At 44.8% G+C, this 21,269-nt stretch overlaps 1 protein-coding gene across 1 annotated transcript in view; it reads right to left on the bottom strand.

The window, feature by feature from the left end:
* Window positions 1–21,269, bottom strand: part of LOC309563283 (alpha-2-macroglobulin-like protein 1) — a gene marked incomplete at its 3' end in the record, with an annotated part of 181,820 nt that overhangs the window by 87,309 nt on the left and 73,242 nt on the right. Inside the window, exons 9-11 of the mRNA XM_082267688.1 lie at window positions 20,505–20,625; window positions 12,035–12,122; window positions 6,652–6,877 (exon numbers count right to left, since the gene is read on the bottom strand). Coding sequence (XP_082123814.1) covers window positions 6,652–6,877; window positions 12,035–12,122; window positions 20,505–20,625 — 435 coding nt within the window. The remainder of the gene's footprint in view (window positions 1–6,651; window positions 6,878–12,034; window positions 12,123–20,504; window positions 20,626–21,269) is intronic.

Below are 21,269 nucleotides of genomic sequence, written 5' to 3'. Positions count from 1 at the left end.
ACGCTGGATCCTCTAGGCAGGTGAGTATCTGAACCCAGGACAACGCTGGATCCTCTGGGCAGGCGAGAATCTGAATCCATGACAATGCTGGATTCTCTGGGTAGGTGAGTATCTAAATCCATGACAATGCTGGATCCTCTGGGAAGGTGAGAATCTGAATCCAGGACAATGCTGGATCCTCTAGGTAGGCGAGTATCTGAATCCATGACAATGCTGGATCCTCTGGGAAGGTGAGAATCTGAATCCAGGACAATGCTGGATCCTATAGGAAGGTGAGAATCTGAATCCAGGACAATGCTGGATCCTCTGGGCAGGTGAGAATCTGAATCCAAGACAACGCTGGATCCTCTAGGTAGGCGAGTATCTGAATCCATGACAATGCTGGATTCTCTGGGCAGGTGAGTATCTGAATCCATGACAATGCTGGATCCTCTGGGCAGGTGAGAATCGGAATCCATGACAACGCTGGATCCTCTAGGTAGGCGAGTATCTGAATCCATGACAATGTTGGATCCTCTGGGAAGGTGAGAATCTGAATTAAGAACAATGCTGAATCCTCCGGGTAGGTGAGTATCTGAATCTAAGTCATCGCTTTATCCTCTCGGTAGGTGAGTATCTGAATCCAGGACAACGCTGGATCCTCTGGGTAGGTGAGAATCTGAATCCAGAACAATGCTGGATCCTCTGGGTAGGTGAGTATCTGAATCCAAGACAATGCTGGATCCTCTCAGTAGGTGAGAATCGGAATCCAGGACAACGCTGGATCCTCTGGGTAGGTGAGAATCTGAATCCAGAACAATGCTGGATCCTCTGGGTAGGTGAGTATCTGAATCCAAGACAATGCTGGATCCTCTCAGTAGGTGAGAATCGGAATCCAGAACAACGCTGGATCCTCTGGGTAGGTGAGAATCTGAATCCAGAACAATGCTGGATCCTCTGGGTAGGTAAGTATCTAAATCCAGGACAACGCTGGATCCTCTGGGAAGGTGAGAATCTGAATCAAGAACAATGCTGGATCCTCTGCATATGTGAGTATCTGAATCCAAGACAATGCTGGTTCCTCTTGGCAGGTGAGTATCTGAATCCAGGACAATGCTGGATCCTCTGGGTAGGTGAGTATCTAAATTCAGGACAATTCTGGATCCTTTGGGCAGGTGAGAATCTGAATCCAGGACAATGCTGGATCCTCTGGGTAGATGAGAATCTGAATCCAGAACAATGCTGGATCCTCTGGGTAGGTGAGTATCTGAATCCAAGACAACGCTGGATCCTCTCAGTAAGTGAGTATCTGAATCCAGGACAATGCTGGATCCTCTGGGTAGGTGAGTATCTGAATCCAGGACAACGCTGGATCCTCTGGGTAGGTGAGTATCTGAATCCAAGACAACGCTGGATCCTCTCAGTAAGTGAGTATCTGAATCCAGGACAATGCTGGATCCTCTGGGTAGGTGAGTATCTGAATCCAAGACAACGCTGGATCCTCTCAGTAAGTGAGTATCTGAATCCAGGACAATGCTGGATCCTCTGGGTAGGTGAGTAACTGAATCCAGGACAATGCTGAATTCTCTGGGTAGGTGAGTAACTGAATCCAGGACAATGCTGAATTCTCTGAGTAGATGAGAATCTGAATCCAGAACAATGCTGGATTCTCTGGGCAGGTGAGTATCTGAATCCAGGACAATGCTGGATCCTCTGGGTAGGTGAGTTTATGAATCCAGGACAACGCTGGATCCTCTGGGTAGTTAGTATCCCGAATCCAAGACAACGCTGGATCCTCTGGGTAGGTGAGTATCTGAATCCAGGACAATGCTGGATCCTCTGGGTAGGTGAGTATCTGAATCCAGGACAAAACTAGCAAAATACAGTTTTGGCTTTAGATATATTTTATCTATTTTTATATTTAATTGTCCTTCACTTGTAACTAGTATAATTGCAAGGCTTATTTGATTAAATGTAGACTGTGATCACTGGGTCTCTATGCTGCTCTATGCAATGTAGGATGGTGGGAGGGGCAGGCACATAGCTTCCTAATAACAGCACCCAGCCTCAGTACTCCTGTCTGGAGCTCTCAGCTCTGATGCAAACAGTGTGAGGAGTTTATGCAAATACCAAAATTCCTTTATAGGTGGATGTTATTCTAGAGGAGTGGGGGTTCTTAGGCAGACTGCATTTGCAAGAAGACCACCCTGGTAATGCTACATGTGATGCTGAGCCTCCATGAATAAAATAACTGAAATCAAATAAAAGAAAGGGGCAGGCCAATAACAGTAAGGCTATAGAGCAGTGGTCTCAAAACAGATATGGCACTTTGCTTGTCTCTATCTGTCCCTTGGGGCACTATTCCTCCCACTGACATTAACAATGGGGCATAATTCCTCCCACTGACACCAAAAGTGGGGCATTATTCCTCCCACTGATACCAATTATTGGGTACTATTCTTCCCACTGACACCACTGATGGGGCACTTTTCCTCCCACTGACACCAAGAGTGGGGCACAATTCCTCCCACTCATACCAATGATGGGGCACTATTCCTTTCACTGACACCAATGATGGGGCACTATTCCTCCCACTGATACCAATGATGGGGCACTATTCCTCCCACTGATACCAATGATGGGGCATTATTCTTCCCACTGACACCAATGATGGGGCACTATTCCTCCCACTGACACCAATGATGGGCACTATTCCTCCCACTGGTACCAATGATGGGCACTATTTCTCCCACTGATAGCAATGATGGGGCACTATTCCTCCCACTGACACCAATGATGGGACACTATTCTTCCCACTGACACCAATGATGGGCACTATTCCTCCCACTGACACCAATGATGGGCACTATTCCTCCCACTGACACCAATGATGGGCACTATTCCTCCCACTGACACCAATGATGGGCACTATTCCTCCCACTGACACCAATGATGGAGCACTATTCCTCCCACTGATACCAATGATGGGGCACTATTCCTCCTACTGACATCAATGATGGAGCATTGTTACTGAGACCAGGACATTTTCTACTCCCAATGGCCACAGTCCGGCCCCTCTAAAGTCTGAAGGACAGTAAACTGGCCCTTTGTTTAGTAATTTTGTTAACCCCTGGTATAGAGGAAAGTGCTAGGTTTATTTATTACAGGTACTTATATAGTGCCATCAATTTACACATATACTGTATATTTTACATTCACATCAGACCCTGAGCTTACAATCTAAGGTCCCTAACGAACACATTCATACATACACATACTAGGGCCAATTCAGACAGGAGCCGGTTAACCACTTCCCACGAATCGACGTAGCCCTATATTGGCTCAGAGAAGTGGTTGTACCGGGGTGATGCCTGCAGCTAGAGGCATCATCCTGGTATAATTTTTTAGAGCCAGCGGTCGGCTTTCAGGTGATAGCGGCTGAAGTGGCTCGGGAGCCACTCGGTCGTTACCCCAGCGAGTGGGAGAGGACGCCCCCCACCAAGTCCGTTGGCTGGTTGGAGTCCCAATCAAAGCTGAATTCAGTTTTGATCGGGTCCCTGATGTAGCAACCCGGAAGCGGCATGATGACGTCACGTCTGATTTACTAAAGACGCCGAATTTAAAAAACTGTCAGTATTCAAAAATGCAGATTTCGGCATTTTTAATACATTGTAGTGCAGTGGAGGGGTCCTTTAGACCCCAAATCCCCCCATAAAGAGTACCTGTCACTGCCTATTACTGTCACAAGGGATGTTGTGACAGCAATAAAAGTTACATAGTTACATAGTAGGTGAGGTTGAATAAAGACAATAGTCCATCCAGTTCAACCTGTGTAGGTGTGTGTAGCTGTAATCATCTCACATAGCCCTGAATGTTCTGATCCTTGAGATGTACGTCTAAGAGTCTTTTGAAAGCCACCATACTTCCCGCAGAAACCACCTCTTGTGGTAGAGAATTCCACAATCTTGTAGCCCTAACAGTAAAGAACCCCCCACGTTGCCTGAGGTTAAAACGGTTCTCCTCTAATTGCATTGTATGCCCCCGAGTCCTCATGCAATCCCTTTGACTGAACAGCTTTTTTTCTAAGCTGAGATCCCCATTGAGATATTTAAAAATTGCTATCATGTCCCCCCTCAGGCGTCTCTTCTCCAGGGAGAATAAATCAAGCGATTGCAGACGTTCTTCATAATTAAGGTCCTCCAATCCCCTAATTAGTTTAGTTGCCCTTCTCTGGACTCTCTCCAGCTCCAACACATCCCTCCTGAGGACCGGTGACCAGAACTGTGGACAGAATACTCCAGATGCGGTCGGACCAGAGTTTTATAAAGTGGAAGGATTATAGTCTTATCTCTGGAATACATCCCTTTCTTTATGCATGCTAATATTCTGCTGGCTTTGGCAGCTGCCGCTTGACATTGCATGCTGTTGCCTAATCTATCATCAACCAAGACTCCCAGATCTTTCTCCATTTTTGATTCCCCCAAGGGTTCCCCTCCTAACGTGTATTGTGCTTTTATGTTTCTAGTCCCCAAGTGCAAAACCTTACACTTCTCCACGTTAAACCTCATTTGCCAAAAAAGTGATCAGACTTTTTTTTTTTTAAACTGTGCTAAAATTAAAAAATTGCTTGTGAGCTCTCGCATGAAAGGAAATGCAAACGCAAGTCACGCCCGCAAATAGTACTGTTCAAACCACACGTGAGGTATCGCTGCAATTGCCAGAGTGAGAGCAATAATTCTGAAAAAAGAACTACTCTGTAACTCTAAACTGGTAACCGTTAAAAGATTTTAAACCGTCGCCTATGGAGATTTTTATGTACCGTAGTTTGTCGCCATTCCGCGGGTGTGGGCAATTTTAAACCCTAACATGTTAGGTATCTATTTACTCTGCGTGACATCATATTTCACAATATACAAAAAATGGGCTAACTTCACTGTTTAGTTTTTTTTAAATGCAGTGAAATATATTTTTTTTCCAAAACAATGGCGTTTGAAAGTCTGCTGCGCAAATACCGCGTGACAAAAAATATTGCAACGACCGCCATTTTATTCTCCAGAGTCTTTGCTAAAAAATATATATAATGTTTCGGGTTTTAAGTAATTTTCTAGCTAAAAATACAGATTTGAACTTGTAAACAACACATGTGTCAGAAATGGGCTTGGTCCAGGAATGGTTAACCTACCAGCATGTCTTTGGAGTATGGAGGGAAACCGGAGTACCCGGAGGAAACCCACGCAGGCACAGGGAGAACATGCAAAATCCAGGCAGGTAGTGCCATGGCTGGGAATCAAACCAACTAGAAGGAAGTGCTGATCCTGGATGTTTTCCAGCCAGGAAATAAGGTGTGGCTCTATCTGGCATGCTACAGCTTCTAAAGCACATTGTAAAAAGCTCGCAGTGTGCCAGAGGCGTAACTAGAACCTTCAGGGCCCCGGTGCAGGAAACCATGAAGGGCCCCCTGGACCCCTGGCCGGGGCCCTTCCCTTTAAGCCTGGGACTCTTCCCACTGATCCTGGGGCCCTTTACTCTCATTGCGGGACTCTCGTTGCGGGACCCTTTCACAAGTTCTGCAGTGGGCCACCTTCCTGCCATGTTGGGGCCTCCCCACAGCGGTGGAATGCCAGGGCCCGGTTACAAGTGTGACCTTTGTGATCCTGGAAGTTCACCCACTGGTGTCAGTTGTTTTTATTTTTTTGGTATTTTAATTATATTATTTTTTATCATTTTATTTTATTTTTTTTTACAATGTTACTGACTATGACTCTGTACATTCAGAAAAGGAAGGAGCTGGCTGGTAAATTACATATTTACTGACCCCTTCCTGGTTCTCTATTGTGACACATCCCCTGCAGCAGCCGGCAGGAGAGAGGAGGGAGCACAGTGTGGGAGGGCAGCACAGTGGGGGGGGGGGAAGCACAGTAGGGGGGGACCAGGGAAGCACACAGGGGCCCAGAGACAGCAGAACACAAGTGAACTGGATAGGAGGAGTGGCGGGGGCAGCATACAGAGGAACCAATCTCCTCCATTTTCCTCCTGCAGCTACAGGAGGAAAAAGGAAGACAGTGATTTCTCTACATGTGGCCCCTGCCGCCCCTCCTATCCAGGTGTACAGGGGAGCCGCACAGGGCTCCCTGGAGCATGGGGCCCAGTTGCGACTGCAACCCCTGTAGTTACGCCCCTGCAGTGTGCACCAGAATCAGAATAAAAGCCTCGTACACACGCACCGATTGTTGGCCGTAAATTTTCGGCCAACGTCCAATCGGCCAATTGTCGGCTTGTTAGTATGATGCTTCCGACAACCGACTGCGACTTTTCGGCCGAACAAAATCTGATGTGCATGCTATAAAATTTTTGTTGGCAGTCAACAGAACGGCCGATTGTTCGTCAGTCAGTACAGATTTCGGCAGACAAAAATCAGAGGAGCAAAACTGGGCATGCTCAGAGAAGAAAAAACACACGGAAAGTAAACCAGCACATGACATCACTTCTGAAGTTGGTTGTTGTTGGCCGAAAAAATGTGTGTGCAGTCTAGAGCACATTTCAACCAACACAACAACACTGGACAAAAGTCGGCCGATCGGTCGGCCAACAATCGGTGCCTGTGTACGAGGCTTAAGCAAGACTGAAGAAAAAGGATGGAATTTGGCTTTAATTTTCTTATCATTTAGTTACCTTCAAGCATTGTTTCAGATAATTGAAGACCAGGGATTTCAATGTCACCGTCTCCCCCTGGATGATGGAATAGGGTAGGGTGAGGTCCACGAAGAACGGCTTGAAGACGGTCAGGGATACTTGTGGTGAGAGACCAAAGCCATTGTTCCCTAGGCAGAAGGTCTTGGCGTTAAATGTGGTGATGGTGTCGGGGACGGTCACTGAGATGGTTGTGTAGCCATATTGACTATGAAAGACAAACAGAATAACATAGGATAAGAGTGGATCAGGTATGGCACATATGGTGGGAATGCCCTAGAATACAACAATGTTGGATTAAAGGGCTAAATCTTAATTTCAAGATTCCTGGTATTTGGGATCCCAAACTTTCCCACCTCATTCCACAGTATTTACTGATTCTATTCCGGGTGCCCCCCTAATCACATTCAGTCTTTAATTTTTTTATATTACTTGCTACTAAAACTCTGATTATAAGAGCTTTTCGATCAGTTAAATATGAAATACCCTGGATTTTGCCCCACAAGACATTAGCAAGTATATTGCAACAACTTTTTGAAAAAGTTTGAAACCCCCGGATTGAATTTATTACAGATTCATGACTCTTTCTATGTAAAATGACAGCTAGTTAGAATGTACAGTATTTCCAGGTGAGACATTTCACATCCTCTAGTTCTCACTCTTTTCTCATTTCTTTCCTGTTCTCTTCTATTTTCTATCTTTAAAGCAGTATTAAATCCAAAAGAAAACACTTATTATATTGCAGTTTACCAATTCTTACTTGTGGTGGCTGCATTTGTTTTATTTTTTAGGCTTTCTTTTGTTTTCACTGGGTGATCCAGCCAGTAAGTCTGTTGTTTTTCAAAAGACGAACAAGCCGTCTTCCAGATGCATGTTTACAGGGATGAGACAAACCATTTAACACAGACATGGGGTGCTTACATCGATCAATTTTATTTATTTATATAAAACCTTTATCCCAAAAGAAAAAAAATGTTTGCTGTAACTGATTATGAAGTGTTAACTGGAGTATGACTTTAACCACTTCAGGACTGGAAGGATTTGTCCCCTTAATGACCAGGCCATTTTTTGCGATTCGTCACTGCGTTACTTTAACGGACAATTGCGCGGTCGTGCGGCGCTGTACCCAAATAAAATTGCTGTCCTTCTTTTCCCACAAATAGAGCTTTCTTTTGGTGGTATTTTTTTTTTTTTTTTTGCACTGTAAACAAAGAGCAACAATTCTGAAAAAAACTATATTTTTCACTTTCTGCTATATAACATTTCCAATAAAAAAAATTTAAAAATCAAATTTTTTCATCATTTTAGGCCAATTTCTATCTAGCCAGGTATTTTTGGTAAAAAAAAAAAGAAAAAAAATCGCAATAAGCGTATTTTGATTTGTTTGTGCAAAAGTTATCACGTCTACAAACTAGGGGAAAGATTTATTTCATTTTCATTTATTTAATTTTTTTTTTTTTTTTTAGTAATGGTGGCGATCAGCGATTTTTAGCGGGACTGCAACATTGTGGCGGACATATTGGACCCCTAACTGACATTTTTGACATTTTTGGGAGGACCAGTGACACTACTACAGTAATCAGTGCTAAAAATATGCACTGTTACTGTAATAATGACACTGGCAGGGAAGAGGTTAACCCGGGGGCGATCAAAGGGTTAAATGTGAGTCTAGGGGGTGTTTTCTAACTGTTAGGGGGATGGGCTTGTGAAATCAATACAGAGACCTGTGATCCTTAATAGGAGGAACACAGGAGCTCTGCATTGATTCCTGAGAGAACAACGGTCTGCTGTGTTTACAACAGCAGACTGCTATCCTCTCTTCACGGGGGGTGATTGAGGGTGCCCGGCGACAATCGCGGCCGCGAGCCCCGTGGATCGGCTTCCCCACTGGCGATTCGTGGGGACAGGTACAGAGATTTGCGGGAACCTGCCGACCTGCCGCCGTATAACTGCGGCAGCTGGTCGGCAAGTGTTTAATTTGTTAGTGAATCTAAATCCGCCAGTCCTAACACTCCCCTCTTCCTCAGACTGATAATGTTGCTGTCCAAATGTGTCCCCTGTGCTCCTTCATACAGAGTGGGGGTGCTCTAATAGAGGTGGTGTGTTACTGGCCAGATTATTAGGTGAAAACAGAGGGGAAAAAAAGTCTAAAAAAGAAAACGAATGCAGCCACCACATCTAATGATAGGTAGGCTGCAAGGTGTTTTGTTTTGATTTTAATACCGCTTTAATGCCTCTAACCACATTCAGTCTTTAAATTATTATACATTTTTTGCTTTTTACTTGTAGCTAAAATTCTGATTGCAAGGGCATAGAAATCCCCAGTGGTCCCTTTTCTATCGGTAAAACATAAAATGCCCGGGACAAAGTCCCGCAAAAAGTGTAAAACCCCCAGATTGAAATTATTACTTATTCATGACTCTTGCTATGTAACATTACTGCTAGTTAGCATCTATTTCTAGGTAAAGTTGAGACACCGTCTATCCTCTGATCCTCACTCTTGTCTTTTTTTCTTCCCTTTTCTATGGGTTCACTTCTATGCATGTGCAGTTGATGCATTTTTGAGACTTGTTTTAAGACACATTCTACATTTTCTCATGCCTGTTTTTCATGTGTTTCCAAAGTGGTTGTAAACCCCATTCATGAGATCTGATCTAAGCACATATATCTGTAGTGTTTACTTATCTCTCTCCAAAGCTCTAAGTGTGGTTTCTCTCTGGTGTTCCGTTCCTCTGTTATCAGCATGAGTCACTTCTGACAAGTTCTCTGACACATGAGATAACATTACCTAAAAATTTGTGTCGGGGAGGGAGCTAAGAGGGAGATAAGCCCTGAGCTTGTCTATTCAGAATACAGCTCTGCATGTTCCTTCCATCCTCTGCCTATGTAAAGGGGGGGGGGGGTGTCCCTTTCTTCCAAACAGCTCTCACACAGTGTAATTTCAGTCTCCCCACCCACCCCAATGTGCTGCTGAAAGAGGAATAAAGATTTTTAACATGATCTGCACTTTTCAAAGGATGTAGAAAGGGGAAGACAGCAGATAGGAGGATTTGTTTCATCTCTGTGTATTGTCCACTATCAAGTAGATATAGGAGGAGTCCCTTGTAGTGCATTAGCACATCTCTCCCAGCAAGGAGTGTTGTCTCCAAGGGTTAGGCTGGATTCACCCCTTTTTCATGGATAGTGTAGGACCCACTGATAATGGGGTACTTTGACGCAGTGGTGGGCTTGAGCACGATATGGCCATATGGTGGGACCAAATCCCAATTTTTAATTATAGATTGTCTTCATATTTAATAGTCATTTCTTTTGCATGGTTACGCTATTCTTTTTTAATATACATGTTGCTTGGTCCATGGCTGCACCGGCTTTAGATATACATGTTCAGGGTTTGCTCCCCCAATTTTTTGCTTGTTTATCTCTGTGTATTAGCTGAGGCTGTTTACTTCACTGGGTATATGTGAGGGTTTACAACCACTTTAACCGATTGCCAACTGTATACTGTACATATATGGCGGCAAGGCAGCTCTCCTGGGCAGGATCACGTACCTGTATCGGCGAGTACTAAAAAAAAAAAAATATCGGCACTCGAACGTATTTTTTAACCACTTTCCGACCACTCACTGAGCTGGTACTGCGGCAAAGTGGCTCGTTATCGTCTGGCGACGTAGACCTACATCACCAGACTCTCCCCTCTCTCGGCGGCACACACGCGCCGCCGGAGGCTCGCTCCCGCTGTATTCATACACAGCGGGAGTCGGGCCAGGGGAGGAGAGGCGGTGATCATCGCTGCTCTTCCCCGATCGTCGGGGATCGAGTGAAGAAATCCACCCACTTGTGTAAACAAAGCGGGCGGATCTCCTCTGTGACAGGCAGGGACAGATTACAGGATTCAGCATAGCTGAACCTGCGATCTGTGTCTGTGTCACACAGTCCCCTCCCCCCACACACGTCAGTAAGCATGAGGCATACATTTAACCCCTTGATCACCAATAAAGTTAACCCCTTCCCTGCCAGTGTCATTAGTACAGTAACAGTGCATATGTATAGCACTGATTACTGCAGTAATGTCACTGTTACCCCCAAAAGTGTCAAAAATGTCAGTTAGGGTTCTGATCTGTCCGCCGCAATGTCGCAGTCCCGCAAAAAAAAAAAAATCGCAGATCACCGCCATTACTAGTAAAAAAAAAATAAACAATAAAAATGACAAATCTTTCCCGTAGTTAGTAAACGAGATAACTTTTGCGCAAACCAATCAAAATACGCTTATTGTGATTTTTTTTTACCAAAAATATGTAGCAGAAAACAAATTGGCCTAAAATGTTAAAAAATTTTGATTTTTAAATTTTTTTGGGAATGTTATATATCAGAATGTAAAAAATATTGTTTTTTTTTTTTTCAAAATTGTCGCTCTTTTTATCAGAAATTAAAAAAAAAAAAATCGCACAGGTGATCAAATACCACCAAAAGAAAGCTCTATTTGTGTCGAAAAAAAGGACATAAATTTTATTTGGGTACAGCATCGCACGACCGCGCAATTGTCCGTTAAAGTAACGCAGTGCCGAATCGCAAAATATAGCCTGGTCAGGAATGGGGTAAAATCTTCCGGTCTTAAAGCGGTTTAAAATACGCTCATTGAGAATTTTTTTTGTCAGAGACATGTAGCTAAATACATTTTGGCCTAAATATATGACAAAAATGGAATATATTGGATATTTTTTAACTGTCAAAGTAGAAAATGTCAATTATTTCGCAAAATTTTCGCTCTTTTTTTTTATTAATATCGCAAAAAATAAAAAGTGCAGAGGTGATCAAATACCACCGAAAAAAAGGACGTAAATTTAGTTTGGGTACAGCATTGCATGACCGCGCAATTGTCAGTTAAAGTCGCACGGTGCCAAGTTGCAAAAAGTGGCCTGGACGTAGAGCAGGAAAATCCTCCGGTGGTAAAGTGGTAAAAAAATGGAATTGGTGCATCCCTAATGCAAAATAAACCGTAACACACCCTGAAACGCGATGGTATGGTTTACTCTGCATTGCCGTTGCAAAATGACCTCATTAATATCCTGAGGTCAACTGGTAGTGTTGGCTCTCTCTTCTATTGGTAGTTGACAGTGCCAATGTTAGCAGTGCATTCCCAACAAAGGAAAGAAAAGGGTGCGTTGCTGGGTGGATTTGTTACAAGGCAATAAAAACCTGTCTGGGGTTTTAACCCCTCATCACTCCTATCCAAAACGATTAAGAACATTTTTAATATTTAGGTTTAGGAATGTTGCCAGTGAAAATCCAATGTTTTTATCTGGTATTGGGTCTTCTCATGCCAATCTGCTTGTGTAACTCCCAAAATCTGTGCCCGTCCACTCACCCGATCTCCACCAGACTCCAGAGCCAAGTTTCAGGAAAATACTTGCGAATCTCGTCCTTGCCGACAGGTTCAGGTGTGACTTTTTGTTCTGGGGGACAAGAACAATATTGTAAAAAGAATTTCCCAGGATGGAAATAAAAGGAATCTGGCTTACCTGTGGATTTTACATCCTAGAGTACAGTACAGGACAGAGGCTGAGTATTCATAGACCCTAGGTTGTAGGCTACTACCTTCAGGTGATTGGACATTGGCTTTCCTGGACTTATTACCCCTATTACCACTTTCTCCATTCCGTGAGTCTTCACTTTTTCTGCAAGCAAAGCAGAGTAACACAGGAATAGAGGGAAGTATGACCTGTGGTCTGTACTGTACTCCAAGATGTGGAATGTACAGGTAAGTCAACATTCCTTTTACCTTAATCATAGAGTACAGGACACGGGCTGGATATTCATAGACCCTGGGACATCCCAAAGCAATGAATCAGAAGGGAGGGCATCAACAAGGCTGTGCTAACAGGCCCAGCAGTAACAAAGGTCAAGCCAACTCAGAGTGCTGCTGCAAGAACCTTGCAACCTAAAGGTGCATCTGCAGAGGTATAAACAGTGCTGTATTTTGGCCTAGGCCAACAAGGCCCAGGCCTAGGGCGGCACTTTGCAGGGGGGCAGCATAAAAGCCGCCCCCCCCTCCACCTGAGACTCTATTGGCCACTGGTTGCTAGAGCCGCCTCTCTTACCCCCCTCTCTCTCTCTCATCCCCCCCCTCTCTCTCTCTCTCATCCCCCCCCCTCTCTCTCTCTCTCATCCCCCCCCCTCTCTCTCTCTCTCTCTCTCTCTCTCTCTCATCCTCTCTCTCTCTCTCTCTCTCTCTCTCTCTCATCCTCTCTCTCTCTCTCTCTCTCTCTTTCTCTTTCTCTTTCTCTTTCTCTTTCTTCTTCTCTTCTTCTCTCTTCTCTCTTCTCTCTTCTCTCTTCTCTCTCCTCTCTCCTCTCTCCTCTCTCCTCTCTCCTCTCTCCTCTCTCCTCTCTCCTCTCTCCTCTCTCCTCTCTCCTCTCTCCTCTCTCCTCTCTCCTCTCTCCTCTCTTCTCTCTTCTCTCTTCTCTCTTCTCTCTTCTCTCTCCTCCTCTCTCCTCTCTCCTCTCTCCTCTCTCCTCTCTTCTCTCTTCTCTCTTCTCTCTTCTCTCTTCTCTCTTCTCTCTTCTCTCCTCTCTCCTCTCTCTTCTCTCTTCTCTCTTCTCTCTTCTCTCTTCTCTCCTCTCTCTTCTCTCCTCTCTCCTCTCTTCTCTCTTCTCTCTCCTCTCTCCTCTCTTCTCTCTTCTCTCTCCTCTCTTCTCTCTTCTCTCTTCTCTCTTCTCTCTCCTCTCTTCTCTCTTCTCTTCTCTCTCCTCTCCTCTCTCTCTCATCCCCTCTCACCCCCTCTCACCCCTCCTCTCATGAGATCTCAGGGGTTCATGCTGGGACTTGTAGTCCTCCAGGGAGTCACATCCGTTAAAAAAGGAGTGGGGCAAATTTACATAGGAGGAGGAGGAGGGAGGGAGCCCAATTTTAGTCTTGCCTAGGGCAGCATAAAACCAAAATACACCACTGGGTATAAAAGTCAATTAACCATAACTTGGAGAAGGTATGAACTGAAGACCAAGTGGCAGCCTTACAAAGCTTGGCAACAGAGGCTTGTCAGGATGCTCAGGGAGTACCCACTGATTTGGTGAAGTTAGGCACGTAAAAGTGCTGAAGGTGTTTTTTCCTTTCAAGTGTAAGCTCTTGGAGTGCTCCTAGCAATAGTGGACTTTTTGTGAGGTCCTGTCGGTAGGACAAAGAAAGAGTCAGTCTTCCTGATGAAAGCTGGGCATAGCTCTGACAACATCAAGACAGAGAAGAGCAATCTCTTTGGGGTGTTTAGGAGCAGGGCACAAAAAAAAGGAAGGACAATGGAGGAGGTTTACCAAAACTGGTGCACACATAGTCTGCAGCTGTGCATGGTAGCCAATCCGCTTTTAACCTTAGCTTGCTCTGTTAAACTTTGGCAATAAAACCTGGAAGCAAGTAGAAGTAGTGAAACCGCACTCAGGTAGATGAAAGCAAATAATGTGGTTTATTCTTCAAGTTCATGGATATACAGACAGTGCAGGGAACAGATAATCCAGGTTAACGCGTTTCACGGCTCACATGGCCGCTTACTCATAACCGTAGTGATGAATAACGGGAATCGGTTTCTTATACATATTCTAGATGATTAATGTAATTGTTAACACCTTTGTATAATTGACTCAATGATCTTGCAATGAGAGACCGATTTAGACCGTGATTCAGCACCTGGGATATAAAGATGTACACGAAAAATACCTCATAATGAGGCAAGATAACATGACAGCAAACATAATTTATGTTTGCTGTCATGTTATCTTGCCTCATTATGAGGTATTTTTCGTGTACATCTTTATATCCCAGGTGCTGAATCACGGTCTAAATCGGTCTCTCATTGCAAGATCATTGAGTCAATTATACAAAGGTGTTAACAATTACATTAATCATCTAGAATATGTATAAGAAACCGATTCCCGTTATTCATCACTACGGTTATGAGTAAGCGGCCATGTGAGCCGTGAAACGCGTTAACCTGGATTATCTGTTCCCTGCACTGTCTGTATATCCATGAACTTGAAGAATAAACCACATTATTTGCTTTCATCTACCTGAGTGCGGTTTCACTACTTCTACTTGCAATTTTCCGGATTACGGGTCTCACCAGCACCAGGTCGGACTGACACACCTGAGCGGCTTGTTCCTTTCTTTCTCTAATAAAACCTGGAAGCTCATTGGTTTCTATGCCGAGCTCAGGGGAGGAGTGAGCCAAAAGGCAGGGGGGCAATTGCCCCCTGGGCTACTCTGATGTCCTGTAAAAAGGCTGCAATGCTTCTGCCATAGACATGCCTAAAGGGTTCCTGGTGAAGAGAAGTAAAAAGTCCCCACCGCTGACCTACTGAGTGCGGGATGAAGACAAGGACAGAAGGACAGAGCGCAGGCCTCCTACCCCCCCCCCCTCCCCCCAGCATGGATGGTGTAAGCTGTGTCTAAGCAGAGGCCGGTTCCATGCCCCACTGGAGACTCTCCTCCCCTGACCAGCCCCAACCGAGCTGTCCCAGCTCCCCCCAACCGCCCCCTGCTGGCCAGGTTGGGAACCCGGATTCAGCTGGTGAGTAGAGAGTACCTGGAGCAGGGTTTCAGTCTGGAATGGGGGTCAGGAGGAGGATGGGAAGAGGGAGAGTGGGAGGGGCCAAGTCGCTGCAGCATGGGCCTCTGCTTTTTGTACTTGCCCCCTGGGCTGAAAGTTGCCAATCTGCCCCTGGCCGAGCTGCACCAGATTTTGCACAATCCAGACCCATTGACTTCATTAAGGTAGAAAGGTAGGTTTTGGGTGCAAGACTACTTTATTATTGTGAAGGAATGGCTCCTTACAAAAAAGAGCCGCTAGTTCAGAGACACGTCTGACAGATCTGACAGACATGATAGCCATAAAAAAGGCCACTTTGCAGGAGAGGTCATTCAAAGAGAGTTGCCTGATGTGTTCAAAGGGTGGTTCTATAGGACAGAGAGAACCAAATTAAGATACCAATGAAGCACAGGGTGCTGTTAGGGTGGTCTGATCTGAGAAACATCTTGAATAAAGGTTTTTAAAAGGGAAAGAACCTGGCAGTTTTTGGAACTAAATGGACAAGGCAGAAACATGTCCCTAAAAGTGGTCGTAAAGGCAGAAGTTTTTTATCTTTATTCATTTTATGCATTAAGATAATTAGGAATGAGAAAAAAAAACCTTCTGTGAGCCCCCCTAATACTTATCTGAGCCCGTCTCTATCCAGCGATATTGCATGAGAGTCTCGGCTGCCCCTCACTGGCTGAGACAGCAGCGAAACGCATTTGGCTCCCACTGCTGTCAATTTAAAGTCAGTGAGCCAATGAGGAGAGAGAGGGGGCCAGGCCTAGCTATGGCTCCATGTCTAAATGGACACGCAAAGCAGCGGCTTGGGTGCCCTCATAGCAAGCTGCTTGCTGTGGGGGCACTCAGCAAGAGGATGGGGCCAGGAGTGCCAAAGAGAGACCCGAGAAGAGGAGGATCTGGGCTGCTCTATGCAAAACCACTGCATAGAGCAGGTAAGTATGACATGTTTGCTATTTTTAAACACAAAATATTGTCTTTAGTATCACTTTAAGAGTACTTAAAGCAGAACTCCACCCAAAAGGGTAAGTTCTGTTTTAAGGCCTTCTCCCATGTTCTTCTTTGACATTTTTTTGGGGGGGTACCCGCTCCCATTTTCACTCGGATTGCCTAGGCGATCTGAGTACAACTTCTCCCCCCCCCCCCCCCACCCTGCAGTCTTCTGGGACATAGCACAGGTCCCAGAGGACTGTGGGGCCATTCACAATGCACAGCGCAACTTGCACATGCACATTGGGCACCCAGCTATACAGCTGCAAGCTGTTACAGCTGGGTGCCCACAGCTGAGATGCCGGTGCCGAGAACCAAACACAGTCCCCGACGCACCCTTGGCGAGCACAGCACTGGATACTGGTACAGGTGAGTTAATGAAAGTTTTCGTAGCTGGTGAATTTTATATTTCAGAAAACCGACTGGAGCTCCTCTTTAAGGCCAAATTATGGTCAACCCAATTGTAGGAAGGATAGAATGCAAAATACAGAGTAATCTTTGGGACTGAAGTGAAACCAGGCAAAAAAGGATTTCAAGGTATGATAGTACAGTACAGCCCTCAAATTTCCCACTCGCCTGCTCGCATTTTGCGAGTGGAAAATGATTGAGGATGAGTGTGGGGCTCAGGGGAAGAGAGAGAAGAGGAAAAGGAAAGCCGGCCGGATAATCACAGAGATCGGGAATCGCTCGGCTGTAATAGCATTCAAATTGCCAGGCGCTCCCCATCACACACAGCACCATCTCCTGGTCCTGATCAGGTATCCATAAAAAGGGGATGTCATGAGTTGGTGAGAAGGGCAGGGGTTTGATATCGTGCTAATTTTAATGCTCTGAGCTCCAGGATGTTAAGGGGAAGCTGGCTTCCCTGGGAATCCATATTGTTTTTAACTGTGAAAGATTGGGACACTCAACGCCAGCTTGGATGGCTGGCATCTGTTGTTATGACCCTCCATGGGTGTGGTTCAAATTACTTTCCCATTGTCAATGCTAGATTGGAAGTCCACCAAGCTAGGGACCTCCTTGCATGGTTGGAGAGAAGCATACAGAGGTTGAGAGAAGAAGCAGGTTTGTTTCAAGCCAACAAGATGGTGCATTGGATAGGCGTTGAATGGAAATGAGCTAAGGTAAAAGCCTTAAATTAGGCTACAATGGGGCCCAGAGCTTTCATTAAGAATCTCAATGAGGAATTGATCTTATCATCTGAGCATGAGATCTTAGAGAGAGAGAGAAGTTTATTTTCTGGAAGGAAGCTTTTTGACTAATCTGTTTCTAGAACGAGGCCTATGTATTCTAGATGAAGGGAACATTGTAGGGCAGGCATTTGATAGTGCAACTGAAAACAACTGAAAGCCTGAAGTAGCTGAAAATACTTTTGAATGTTTGCAGATAGAAGAAGGTTGTCTAGGTACCCTGTTACTTGAATGTCCTTAGTTCTTAAGAGGGCAAGAAGGGGTACAAAAACTTTTATAAATACTCTGGGTGCACAGGATAGGCCACATGACAGTGCAACTAATTGGAAGTGTCTGCCTCCTTTTGCAAAGTGCAGGAAGGGCTAATGAAGAGGGTAAATGGGAATATGTAGATGAACATCTTAATTGTCAACTGATGCAAGATTGCATGAGATTATGCTCAAATTATGCTCATCTAAGTAACCCCATCTGGGCCCTTTGTTCCAGCCATTTGCCAAACTCAGAACCAGATCGACCTGGTCCTTGTGGCTCCCATTGGGCTGACAGCAGAAGTCTTCTGGATCCTGGGAGAACTCCTCCAGTGGACAACCAATGAAAATTGTAGTCAGTTAGTGGTTACTGATGCCCCAGCGGAAAATAGGGGGTAACTGTTATTCCTGGGTTTTGCTGAGTCTGACCGCTGGTCCTGTGTGATATAAAAATAATGGAGGACTGGATTCAGAGAGAGAGAAGAAAAAGATCAATTTAGGCCTGCCAGGCTTGCCTGATACAGTTACTGGAGTCTGGATAGCCAATACCATGTAGACGTGAACCTAACCAGTATTGGACTTTTGCTTAAACCGGTATGCTTCAGCAGCTACAAGCCTGACATTAGGGATTAGGGATGTTAGGAAATGTTGGCACTTTATTTTGGACCTTTCGATTGCCTCTGTCATCATGATAAATGATTTTTCAATTAAAATGTTTGAAACTTTGCCTTTCCCTGGTCTAAAGTTACTAAAGGGGTGCAGTGCAAATAACTGGCATACATAACTGGTCTACAGCTCGGGTCATTAAACACACTGGGGTATGAGGACATCAGCGCAGGAGTTAATACAGTGGGAAAATACAGCGGTTACCAAGGGTAACAAAGGTTTCGTTAAGCGTGTACCTGTACATGTGGCAGGTGAAATAGCCTCTTGCAGCAAAGGAGATATTGTTGGCACTCCTTCGGCCACAATTCATCTCCTACAGCAACGGAAGCAAATCTGCTCCGCCAGGCCCTCATCCTGTAAACAGGTATGGACAAGAAAGAGTTAAGTGAAGTGCATGCAAAGAGAAAGTGGCGATACACTGCATGTCCCTCCTAAATGCAACAGTGACCATATTGGTGTATACGACATCAAGAGAGTTTGCTAGAGTTCGTTCATGTTTGACCATCTGTCCGGGACATGAGCGTGGCTAAGTAAAGGGACCCCATGTGGAGGAGAGTGACCTGTATTAAGTGCCTAGCGTAGCCCAGAAGAACCCAACCATGGGTAGGCCTCTCATGTGACCCTTGCTTGGCACAAAACGAAGAGGGAAACATGGAGGACGTGATGACCGCCATGTCACCCTGACCTGCCCACACACATCATGCAGTCAGTGGACACCCGAAAGAAGGGCCCCAGTAGAAAATAAATGCATGTGACCATGGCTTAAATATTTAGAATTTTTTTTTTTTTTCATCACAGTGAGAAAGGAGTGGGGGGAGGGAAGAAAGGGGATTAAAATGATCCCATAATTGGGCTTTACAGTAAGTAAAGAAAATGGTCAAGTTGAAAGCGATTCATCGTTTGTTGTTTTTATGGAAACAGAAGGTAAGCCTGTACTTTAGGAACAGAGACTTGTGGCCAGTTCCCGTCAAAAAAATTGGTGATGGCTTAATAAGAAAGTCAGCCTGCTGGTAGTGGTAAGAAGGGTGAGGGTCACATTGTAGTGCCACATACCTGGTAGCCTGGAACCTCATGTCACATGGACCGGAGTTCAGTTAACCCCCTGCAGATGGGGCTTGTAGCTACCATAGGCTGAGGGGCCCCTCTTGTGTTTGTGAACAAGTTTTTCAAAACGTGGCCAGACAGCCTAGGAATAGCAAATCAATAACATCACTGAAAATGTGATGTAGGCAGTGTGGCAGGAGATGTATAAACAACCCACCATAAGGGGGCGCTACAAGCTTGCATACAGAAACTTTACTGCAATGCAGTGTGAAAAGTGTCTTATGGCACAAGCAGCTGTTTTTAAATCTTCGTAGTCTGTGTTGTCCATCTCTGTTGGGTACAACCGATCTATTCTTGGCACTGCTGCAAAACACTATATAGCAATCTTTACAACACAGATGCCTCCACCATCAGCTGCCCTTACCATCCAGCCGAACCAAGGTCTGTTTGTTAGCTGCATACAGATTACTAGTCCATGTGAATTTCACCCCAATAGGTTTTAGACTACTTTGTCTGGGATCCCCCAATCGGTGGTGAGCCTACTGCTGTATGATGAATACAATCCGTTTATTTGAGGTGCAGCAATTCACCAACTGTTATGTTACTGTATCTACTCAAAGTAATACTATCTTTTGATTAAGAGGACATCTTGAATTTCACAAGGGTTAAGAGTTTATAAGCATAATTGCTTTTTATTCTGAAAAGCTATCAGTCCCTGTACGTCTGAGTACATCGACCTGGAAAATGCAAAGGAAAATAAGCTCCTGAAGAAGCGTGATATCACGAAACATGTTGAGCTTTTAGCCTTAATACACTGCACTTCAACTCTGCAGCGGGATACTACCAGGGTTTGTTATTTCACTGGCTCTAATCTGGCGGTCAGAGCTGGATAATTTTTTGTGATGTTTAGATTGCAATTTTATTATGTATACATGTGTTTTATGTAAATTGTAATCAAGAAAATGTATGTTTTTATCATTGGTGCCTACAAAGCCCATATTTCCTTTTCTTTTTACACATACTATAATCATTAGGATGTGGCACCGGTCTCTACCACCTACACACCCACAGTATCACCCTTTGATGGTGTAATTGCTTATATCTATAATCTTTACGACACACCTGAAAATGCTTGTTCTAAAAATGGTCCTTTACCCTCAAGTATGATGGGTCCTGAAGGGCAACTTGTCTTGGTCAGAGGCTTCTGGATTTGCAAATTTGTCAGGACCTTCAAACCAACATCCTGTTGAGGATAAAAAGAGAAGGAACTATAAAATGATCACGGATAAATAAAAGTCCACAAATATAAAAATAAAGAATCAAAAGTATTCCGTGAAGACTTTTTTAGTGTGCTGTAATTAGATGCATCATGCAAACATTTTTTACTCGGTAACAGTTTTAGTGAGAGTGTGAAAGTACATTGGATGAAGATTAGGTTCAGCATTAGAGGTAGGGGGTTACATTTAGGGTTGGCCTCAAGGGCAGGCTCACTTTAACTACTTGAGCTCCAGAATCTACAGTACATGTGTCTTGGGGACATTCTTAACTACTTGACGTCCACGCTATAGCCGAATGACAGCTACAGCGCGGACCTGAATTGCCGGGAGGGCGTACACTGACGTCCTTTCAGCAACGAGCGGCCTGCGCGCTCCCTGCGGAGCGCGCCCAGCTCGCTCTGTGATCGGCGAGTCCATGAGACTCACCTGATCACAGATCGGAGACGATCTGCCCCCTTACCACGTGGGCGATCCTGCCCCCTTACCACGTGATTAGCTGTCAACCAATGACAGCTGATCATGTAAAGTAAACAGCAGCCGGCGATCAGCCAACTGCTGTCAGAGGGACATCAGTCCCGAAGAAGAGAGGGATTATTTGTGCCCCCAGTGC

This window comes from Pelophylax lessonae (assembly GCF_965119305.1).
Source record: "Pelophylax lessonae genome assembly, chromosome: 9".
Lineage (NCBI taxonomy): Eukaryota > Metazoa > Chordata > Amphibia > Anura > Ranidae > Pelophylax > Pelophylax lessonae.
The sequence above is the reverse complement of the archived record's forward strand: the minus strand, read 5'-3'. Positions and strand labels throughout refer to the sequence as shown.